At 36.1% G+C, this 10,420-nt stretch overlaps 2 protein-coding genes and 1 long non-coding RNA gene across 4 annotated transcripts; 2 read left to right on the top strand and 1 right to left on the bottom strand.

The window, feature by feature from the left end:
• The first annotated feature begins 823 nt into the window (after positions 1-823).
• On the top strand, positions 824-2,507 carry LOC145124962 (benzoate carboxyl methyltransferase-like). The gene is made up of 4 exons (XM_079060442.1): positions 824-921; positions 1,135-1,545; positions 1,619-1,873; positions 1,994-2,507. Exons 1-4 carry the CDS (start codon positions 841-843, stop codon positions 2,366-2,368), a joined length of 1,122 nt encoding a protein of 373 aa, XP_078916568.1. The 5' UTR covers positions 824-840; the 3' UTR covers positions 2,369-2,507.
• Positions 2,487-4,348, bottom strand: LOC145124963 (uncharacterized). The gene is made up of 2 exons (XR_013715748.1): positions 3,135-4,348; positions 2,487-2,920 (listed from the first exon to the last, which is right to left on the bottom strand). It is a non-coding gene; the product is annotated as an uncharacterized LOC145124963 (long non-coding RNA).
• Positions 4,349-8,651: 4,303 nt separating this feature from the next.
• On the top strand, positions 8,652-10,370 carry LOC145123259 (S-adenosyl-L-methionine:benzoic acid/salicylic acid carboxyl methyltransferase 3-like). Of its 2 annotated transcripts, none has more exons than XM_079058480.1 (4): positions 8,652-8,781; positions 8,921-9,331; positions 9,432-9,686; positions 9,796-10,370. In XM_079058480.1, the coding sequence occupies exons 1-4, from the start codon at positions 8,707-8,709 to the stop codon at positions 10,168-10,170; spliced, it is 1,116 nt and encodes a 371-aa protein (XP_078914606.1). In that variant the 5' UTR covers positions 8,652-8,706; the 3' UTR covers positions 10,171-10,370. The 2 variants fall into 2 exon arrangements, with proteins under 2 accessions (XP_078914606.1, XP_078914605.1); XM_079058479.1 differs by having other exon boundaries at positions 9,793-10,370.
• Positions 10,371-10,420: the final 50 nt, after the last annotated feature.

The raw sequence follows: 10,420 nt of genomic DNA, 5'->3' as shown, positions 1-10,420 counted from the left end.
CGAAAGAAATGATGACACAAATGGCACAATTGAACTCAACTTTGGAGAAGCATATGGGTGAAACCGTCTGACTCACCGAGTATACGTTGTTAATGCAAGACGTGAGGCACCTCGACCCCGAAGATCAAGAAGAGGCAAGAATTATGAAAACATCGATTCGGGAAAAATATAATCTGAAACACAACTGAAAATTCGATGCTTTGTTTTTTTTCTAGGTTTTTAAATTTTAACGTCATGTTTTACTTTTAATTTTTAGGTTTTCAATGTAATTTTAATTTTCATGTTTTTTTTTTAATTTTTAGGATTTCGAAATTGTAATTTTTAAGTTTATGTTATTTTAAATTTTAGTATGGTTTTAAAAAAAATTAATATTTTGCTAAAATGAAATTAAAAGAAAAAACTCATAGGCACGACACCACACTTCGTAGGTAAAAAATGTAAAAAATGTAAAAGTCTAGGTGGGGCCATTTACCATTGGTAAAAAAAACATGAAACCCTTTAGCCTTAGTTAAATATAGTGGCTGAAATTCAAAATTAATTACAAATACACAAACCACAAAACAGTGGCTGAACACACAGACTATAGACTTTAATACTTCATACAAACAAAAGTTGCTACTTGTTTTCAGAAGAGACTTATTGCTCTGTTTTCTTCATTGATACACCCTCATTTCTACAAGATACTATATCTATTATATATGGGTATGGGTATTAAATGATTTATTTGGCCACCATTGTTGACTTTTATCTTCAGTTTCTTTTTCGTTGACTTTTATTTGGATTTAATGACTAATAACAGCTTATAAATGAAGGCAGCTTTAGAACACAGGCAAAGGAAAAATGGTCATGGAAGTAGAAAACACACTTCACATGAAAGTCGGCGATGGAGAATCAAGCTACGCAAGTAACTCATTTCTTCAGGTTTTCGTAGCTTTCTCCTTACATGCACATATTGGGAAACCGGTTGTTCCCCGACCCACCCACCCACACACACATCACCACCAAATTAACCTCTATGTATATGTGAACGAGTGTTTCCAGTGATAATAAATTTTCATGGTCAAAGTATACGAAAGTCTCTCAAAAGTATCGAAACTTTTTAACAAGTGCGTCTTAAAACGTTCTGTTTTTCAGGAAATTGCCGTACGGAAAACACTGCACGTTTTAAAGCATACAATCAAGGGAATGGTTAATTTTGAAAGGGCCTTCAGCAAAGTTTTCGTATTAGCAGATTTAGGATGTGGCACCGGCACAAATACACTATTGCTTGCATCTATGGTTATTGATTTAGTCCTTGAGCTCTGTAAAGAAAATAATCTTACAGCACCACAATTTCAAGTCTTCATAAATGATCTTTTTGGAAATGATTTCAATACCATTTTCCAATTGATACCGAAGTTTAGAGCAAACCTTAAGAAGGAGAAGGGAGAGAATTTTGGGTCTTGTTTTGTTTCAGCTATTCCAGGCTCCTTTTATGGCAGGCTCTTTCCAGATGAAAGCTTACACCTTGTTCACTCCTCTTATTCTGTTCATTGGCTTTCTCAGGTTTGAACATAAAGAACTCCAAGTAATTGTTAATACAAACTGTTTTTAGTACAAACTTACGATGATCTGATAGGTACCTGAAGGCATTGAAAACAACAAAACAAATATATACATGGCAAAAACAAGTCCTCCCAATGTGTTTGAAGCATATGGAAAGCAATTTCATACTGACTTTATAAAGTTTTTAGAACTTCGTGCCAAAGAAGTAGTACGTGGTGGGTGCATGGTTTTGACATTTCTTGGTCGCAGCAGTGCTGATCCAACCACTGATGATGGTTGCCGTCATTTGAAGCTATTATCACAATCACTTCTCGATATGGTCAAAGAGGTATGCAGTTCATCATTATTATATCCACACGTACATAAGATAATTACAAACTAACCACCGATATTTTTATTCAGTGTTAATTACGATCTAGCCATTTATGCTTTTTAAAACTATATATAGGGGCTGGTCGAAGAATCATATATTAACTCATTCAATGTCCCATATTATACTCCATGCGAGGATGAAGTCAGGAAAGCTATTCACAAAGAGGGATCCTTTTTTCTTGATACCTTTAATGCTTTTCAAGGTAACTGGGATCCATATGACACGGATTACACAAATATGGTAGATTTGAATGAGCAGATCAGCCACATCCATGGGAAAAACTGTGCTAAAGTTGTGAGAGCTGTTTCAGAACCGATGTTGACATCTCATTTCGGGAATTCAATAAATATTGATGTGCTATTTCAAAAGTTTCAAATGCGAGTGGCCGAAGATCTAGCAAAGAAGAAAACCAGATACTTTAATATAGTCATTTCATTGACTAGAAACTGAGCTATGTATGTTAAATCAGTCGATTTTTTCTTTCTTTCTGAAAAACGTCAATTGGTTGTTTTAAGCTTTTTGATAGATCCAAGTTCGAGATTGGTTATTCTCCAAAAAAACTACTAGGTTGTAGCAATTTTCTTCTTAATTCCCATAAGAAACAATTACAGTATTTAAAAGAAAAATGACATGAATGCAAGCTAAAAAAAGGAAATCATGGCCACGTAGTGGCAACAACCGAACTGGAATCCAATGGAAAGTTGAGATAACACTGACTAAGTAAACTCTCTATGGTCATTAAAAAAAGAAGAAGCAAACTCTGTATGCAACATGGAGCGCTGACCAATTCTACTTCGCCGTCGGTTATTGATGAGCTGTTAATCCCGTAAACGACCTGGCGCCGCGGCGGTCTAAGTTTTTTGGGCCTGCTAATAGATATATTGCTGGGCTGTTCATATGTGTTTGTTTGAGTAGGCCTGAGGAGTCGTGCTTAACTGCTATCACTTTTCGTTATTGAGATAATTCAATTGATGAAACAATACTTCATCGATCATGGACGGTCTGTATAACGACATGAATTTTTAAAAAACACAATTGTGACGAGGTTTAAACATCAATCATATAAGACATCCGTAGACAAAAATTGATAAATGACTACTAATTAATAAGAACATATCAAATGATCGATTGTTTATGATTGTGGTTGTTATGTTGAGTCTATCTAATTTTTATCTTCTTGGAAATCAAATGCATTATCTTTTGGGGGTCGTCTTACCCTTATTAGATATGTGTTGAGTAGCCTTCCGCTTTACTACGTCTCGCTTTTCAAGGCTCCGAAGAAGATTATTGATTGTTTGGAGGGTATTAGGAGGAAGTTCCTTTGGAATGGCAAAGCGGATATAGTTGGAAGATCCATTTGATTTCTTGGAAAACCGTGGTCACACCAAAATAAAAAAGAGGTCTCGATGTTGGGTGCCTTAGGTCGTTAAACTTGGTCCTCTTAGCTAAATGGATATGGCGGTTTAAAATGGAATGTAAAAATCTTTGGTTAAATTGCATAAAGGCATGGCATAATATTAGCGGAATTGATGGTAAAGCAATTGCCAAGACTTGTCTTCCGGGCACATGGTTAAATATAAGCCAATTTATATAATGAGTTGGATGAGTGGAAAATTGATCTGGAGTTGCTGTTGGAGAGAAAACTGGGGGCTAGAAACGAAACCTATTTTTGGAAAGATAAGTGGCTAGATGGCATGTCTCTCAAAGATGTTTTCCCATAATTGTATAAGCTTTAGGTCCATAAAAACTGCAAAGTGACTGAGAGGCTATCCAGAGACACTGCAGAGGGCGAAAATAGAAAGTTTTGGTGCTGGAAACGGGCCATTAGAAGGGGTAGAGAGGCAAATTCTCTGGTGGAGCTGAACAGGAAGATGGGTGGGGTTGTTCTTTCTGCTACAGGAGATTCATGGAGGTGGAAAGGAAACGGAAATGGTATTTTCTTGGTTCATTCTTTAAGGCAGCATGTGGCTGATGCAGTTTTTGATGCTGTTGCAGTTGTTTTTAAAGGGGTTAGTTGGATTCCCTTGAAGGTCAATTGCTTTGTGTGGCTGCTCATGCTAAACAAGATTCCAGTAGCTCGCAACCTTGCTACTATTGACTCTTTTTCATGCAAATTCTGTCGGCCAGAGGATGAAGAGACTGTACATGTTTTTTTCGATTGTGATTATGCTACAAAGGTGTGGAAACGGTTCTTCTCATGGGCTGGTAGTCAATTGGAGATCCCTCACAATTTCTTTTCTCGGAAGTCGTTGATTAGCTCCATGGGAGCGGACAAGATGAAATGCAATTTACTCACTGCCTTATCTTATTCGGTGTTGTGGTTTCTGTGGAAAGTCAAAAATGATATTCGCTTCAAAAAACAAAAACGCAATCCAATGCGGACGGCGGATGATATTCAAGTCGCATCCTTTAACTGGATCAAGTATCGAGCTAGATTTGAGTCGTTATGTTGGTTTGATTGGTGCAATTCTCATATTTTTAGTTGTAACTTGTAATTTCTTCTAGCGTCTTGTGTAACGCCCGTGTTTCTACGATTGGCATTAATGATTATGTAATATTCTAGGTCAACCTTTGTAACTCATTTTGAAAAAATAAAGAGGAATTATGTGATTATTATGTGAATTATGCGTTTTATGCTTAATTATTAAGATTTAATTAATTAAGAATAAAAATAAGCGTCGAAAATAAATATTAGATAAACCCAATATCTATGAAGGAAGTTGTAGTGGTCGTGACAAGGATTCCAGATATATGAAGAATACCGAAATCCGAGTTATAACGAAGAAGTTATGACCTGTCGAAGTTTCGCGACAAAAACCAGCATGACGCTGTGTGACGTAAAAAGTGAATTTACGATAAAGTGTTTTTTAGCCTTAGAAATCTAAACAAAAGTCGTAGTGTTCGTTAAACCGAAAGTATGCATAAAAAAACGCCCAAATCTGACTTCGTATGAGGAAGTTATGATTTTTCTAAGTTTCAGCTTAGCAGTAGACAGCTAAAAACTCGAATTTTACATCAAGTGATTTTTAGCCGACACAACCTAAACGATAATCTAAGGTCTCGTCAATAGTAGTACAACGGCAAAAAGACAGACGAAAACGGACGTCGGATGAAGTTATGAATTTTTAACGAATTTTCCTTTCCCGATCTGTTAAAAATAATAATATTAAAATTAAAGTCAAAACTAGCCGACGGAGTCTAAACGAAAGTTGTAGAGCATAATTTTACCTATGCGTGCATATAAAGAACGTCAAAAACGGAGCTCGTATGCGAAAGTTATGGATTTTAGAAGTTTGGGACACAAAAATCGAGAAAAATGCTAAAACCGAGGAATTTCGCATGGCTCAACTTCGGCCACGTCACCCTCGCTAGCAGCATGCCGCGTGTCCAAATTGCTGAGTCATCCGAGGCCAGCTGGCGACGCATGGCGCACCCTCCTCGCACCGAAGGCTCGGCCAATCAGAAGCCGCCTCCTGCCTTCCCCGTGTCTCGGTCTCGCATCACCCGCGTGTGCAGCCTCGCATCCGACGCCTGGCACCCTCGCATGCGAGCCACGTGCCCCCCTCGGTCCGAAGTTCGCCCTATAAAAGGGAGGTGCGAACCCTCCAGGGTATATTTTAGAAAATTGCCCTTTTTCACCCTAAATTCCATATTTCTTTCATTTCGACTTCCCCCAAAGCCCCGGTATTATACCCAACACCCAAAACACGTTCCGGAGTGCCCGAAGAGCCCGAGAAATTTATCTTTTCGGTTTTGAAGCTCCACCCTTGCAGAGCCCGGTTTTTCATTAAAGCTCCCGGTTTTATCAGAAACGATTGTTTTAGGAAACGAAGTGCTGCCCAATTATCGTTAAATCATGTGAGTGTATAGTCACTTTCATCTTACACATAGATATGAAGTATTTTCTATAAAATACGTGCTATGTGTAATTATATTGATTGTTTATTTGAGATGACTGTTGAATATATGTTTTATACAAGTTTTAAACTGTATATGTATTTTTATCTACAAATATGTTGGGTAAAACATGGGTAGACGAAATAGTTGATGTGTGTTAAAATGATGAGAGGCCTCGATGTTGTTGTTGTGTTGTTGTTGTAGTCATCTAGTGGAGTATAGATGACGACCACAGACCTTTCTAGACAATCCAGTGGAACGCTAGCAGGTTCGCAACTTGTAAGTGTTGGTGAACTATATGTTCATTGTTGTACTCCATCCCCCTCATGGTTGCCTTAAGGACATGTATGGCTGAGGAGTCCCCTTAGCAGTAGTGTTCATCCCGATGATAATCCTTAGGCTAGGTCCCTTGTGATAGGTGTTTAAGGACGTAAAGTGAGGATAACGGGAATGGGTAATCAGGGTTATTGTTGGTTGATGAATTTAATAAATTTATTATTATTTGTGGGTTGAAAACTCTATATGCTCACCAGGCTCCCAAGTCTGACCCACTCAGCTTTTTATATTACAGGCAGTGGACCCCGAGCATAGTCGGATGATGATGAGAGATTTTTGGATTATAGGACAGTAATTGTAAATAACTGTTGTAAGGCTTATAATGTACTGTTTATGCTTTTGATATGTATCGAAACATGACATCCCGAGGTTTTGATATAAAATGAAAATATATATTTCTTTAAGAAATGTTTTGATAAATTTTTATCATGTTTTGTTTTGGGGACAAATTCCGCAACATCTTTTAAAAAGATTACTCTGATTTTATTTCAAAAGCATAAATTAAATCGGTCTTTTCTGGCCGAGAAATTGGGGATGTCACATCTTGCTAGCCTCTTTAATGAATTTATGTCGTTCAAAAAAATCTAATTTTTATGGTTGATAGTAAGATCTCCAACTAAAATATCAGTTTACAATCTAAATATTATTTGGTTTTTGATTTATTGGACTTTATCTATAACTATAGATTTCAATTTTGTTGTATATTATTATGTATTATTTTTGGTATTTTAAGTTCTCTACATATGGTATAACCTAGGGGTGTGCGCGGTGCGGTTTGGTGCGGTTTAGAGTCAAAACCGCAAACCGCACCGCATATGCGGTTTGATTATTTTAGAAACCGCAAACCGCACCACAGATGTTCAAAACCGCGTTATGCGGTGCGGTTTAATGCGGACGGTTTATGCGGTTTGTGCGGTTTAATGAGTTGTTCAACATTAAATCTATCAAAAAACCAAAAAACTGACCCGATTATAAAAATTGATTGTTTTCATTTTATAAAAACAAATACAATTTTCAAGTTAAATCGTTTTTAATAAATTGTGATTCATGCTACTATAGTTTTGTAAGTGTCATTGTTATTGTTTTATATTGCCGTTATAGTTGTTATATTCTTGTAAACCGTGGGATCTTCATCTAATAGTGATTTAATGTTACGTTATAGATATTTGGTTATTGTAAGAAATATATTTAAATACATCGTTTCTAAATCGTGATTTGAAATTATAACAAAGTAAAGAAAATATATATATATATATATATATATATATATATATATATATATATATATATATATATATATAACATGCGGTACGGTGCGGTTTGAACCGAGGTTTTATAAATACAAACCGTAAACCACACCGCATAGTGCGGTTTGATAAAATGATGAACCGCAAACCGCACCACGAAAATCTAAACCGCATTATGCAGTGCGGTTTGGTGCGGTGCGGGCGGTTTGTGCGGTTTTTTGCACACCACTATAACCTAGTAATAAATAAAATAAAAAACAAAAAGACAAAAAGACAAAAATATGGATAAAGTTGTCATTTCATATATGCTTTTAACGGAGTTTTATTTACCACAGTTGGATGGAAGGACTCTCGGTATGGAAGCCAAGAAATACAATTTGTTAAATTTTCAAATGTTAAGCAGAGGATGCAACTTTGACCAAATTATAATGACCATTTCTGTAAATTACTATATTTTTAATTACATTGTTTTTTTAAAGAATTAATTTCTAACAAATGCAACTAGGCTTTGGCATTTGGGCTTGGGATAATTGGGTGGTAGGTATCAAATCCATTCTTATATCTATATCCTCACGTACTAGAGATAAGGCCAAAGGGTATCAAATCCATTCTTATATCTATATCCTCACGCACCCCGGAACACCATACCGGCATTGGACCGTCCCCATATATCGGCAAGTTGCCAAGTTGGCAACTAAAAGATTGGACCACTTTAGTTTATATAAGGACCTCACCTAAGCAATGGCTGTGGTTTCTCTTGGCCTTAATTATTATGTGAGCACCCTTGTCAATAAAAACGGCAGCCTTAATTATTATGTGAGCACCCTTGTCAACAAAAACGCCACCAAGAAGAAGCGTCCGTTGGGGTTTACTTATGTGGTCACCATCATTCCACAGCCCACCGTGGCTTCTGTTTCATTGCCAGAAAGAACACATGGAACACTAGCTATATGCCCACTACAAACACATGCAACACCTAAACACCCCCAAACACCCTTAATCGTGAAGTGCACAAAAAGATAAAGTTTAAGGGACCGTTCAAGTAAAAAAAAGGGAATTAAGGACCAGACATGCAAATTACCCCAAAGCACATTGACCATTCGTGTAATTTACTCTAAAATAGAAAGTATCATTATCTAAAAATAGTAATTAATTAAGATTTAATTTCATACTTTATCACTATAAACTATAAAAATCTAAAAATAGTAATAATTTAAACGAAAATGAAAAGAATTTGAAATGAACAGTTCACTCGTGGAAGGTTATAAATGAAGGCAGCTTTACAACAAAGGCAAAGGAAACATAGTCATGGAAGTAGAAAACACACTACACATGAAGGTTGGCGATGGAGAATCAAGCTACGCGAGTAACTCATTTCTTCAGGTCTCTTTAGCTTTCTCATGAAATACACATTGGGAAACTAACTGATTGTTTACACCCCCACCACCATCAAACACCACCAAGTGCGTCTTAAGTATCATAACTCATTAACAAATGCGTCTTAAAATGTTATGTTTTTCAGGAAATTGCCATACGGAAAACACTGCATGTTTTAAAGCATACAATAAAGGGTATGGTTGATCTTGAAGCTTCCTTAAGCAACGTTTTTGTACTAGCAGATTTAGGATGTGGCACCGGCACAAATACACTATTGCTTGCATCTATGGTTATTGATTTAGTCCTTGAGCTCTGTAAAGAAAATAATCTTAAAGCACCACAATTTCAAGTCTTCTTAAATGATCTTTTTGGAAATGATTACAATACCATTTTCCAATTGTTACCGAAGTTTACTGCAAACCTTAAGAAGGAGAAGGGAGAAAATTTTGGGTCTTGTTTTGTTTCAGCTATTCCAGGTTCCTTTTATGGCAGGCTCTTTCCAGATGAAAGCTTACACCTTGTTCACTCCTCTTATGCTCTTCACTGGCTTTCTAAGGTTTGCACATAATGAACTCTATGGTTGTAAGTAATTGTAATAAATATATACAAACTGTTTTTAATACAAATTCATAGTGCTAACGGTATGTGATTGCTAGGTACCTGAAGGCATTGAAAACAACAAAGCAAATATATACATGGCAAAAACAAGTCCTCCCAATGTGTTTGAAGCATATGGAAACCAATTTTATACTGACTTTATAATTTTTTTACAACTGCGCTCTAAGGAAGTAGTACGTGGTGGGTGCATGGTTTTAACATTTCTTGGTCGGAGTAGTGCTGATCCAACCACTGATGATGGTTGCCGTCTTATGGAGCTATTAGCACAATCACTTCTAGATATGGTCAAAGAGGTATGATGTTCTTCGTTACTATGTCCACATATGATAACAAACTAACCAACAACATTTTATTCAGTGTTAAGATCTAGCCATTTATGATTTTTAAAACTATAAATAGCAGGGGCTGGTCGAAGAATCATTTATCAACTCATTCAATCTCCCCCATTATTCCCCATGCGAGGATGAAGTCAGGAAAGCTATTCACAATGAAGGGTCCTTTTGTCTTAATACCTTTAATGTTTTTCAAGGTAACTGGGATCCATATGACACTGACTACACAAATTTGGTAGATTTGAATGAGCAGATCAGCCACATCCATGCCAAAAACTGTGCTAAAGCTCTCAGAGCTGTTATGGAACCGTTGTTGACATCTCATTTCGGAAATTCGATAAATATTGATGTGTTATTTCAGAAGTTGCAAATGCATGTGGCCGAAGATCTAACAAACAAGAAAACTAGATACTTTAATATAGCCATTTCATTGTCTAAAAAATGAGCTATCATGTTAGATTAGTCACTTTGGCTGTTTTAAATCACTCAACTGATTTTGTTTTTTTTATTATTTTTTTTCTTTGTCATTTTTGTATTTTGTTGTTTATTCCTTATTTGTATTTTTCCCATTTTGTTGTTTTTGTATTATAAATTTAATAGAAAACATATAAAACTATAGTAAATGAATTATAACTTTTTTATTAATTATCTGGTATTACAACTACTATGTGGTCTATTTGGTGGAATATATGCAT

Source organism: Lactuca virosa, chromosome 7 (genome assembly GCF_052849685.1).
Source record: "Lactuca virosa cultivar CGN04683 chromosome 7, Lactuca_virosa_CGN04683_v6, whole genome shotgun sequence".
Lineage (NCBI taxonomy): Eukaryota > Viridiplantae > Streptophyta > Magnoliopsida > Asterales > Asteraceae > Lactuca > Lactuca virosa.
The sequence above is the reverse complement of the archived record's forward strand: the minus strand, read 5'-3'. Positions and strand labels throughout refer to the sequence as shown.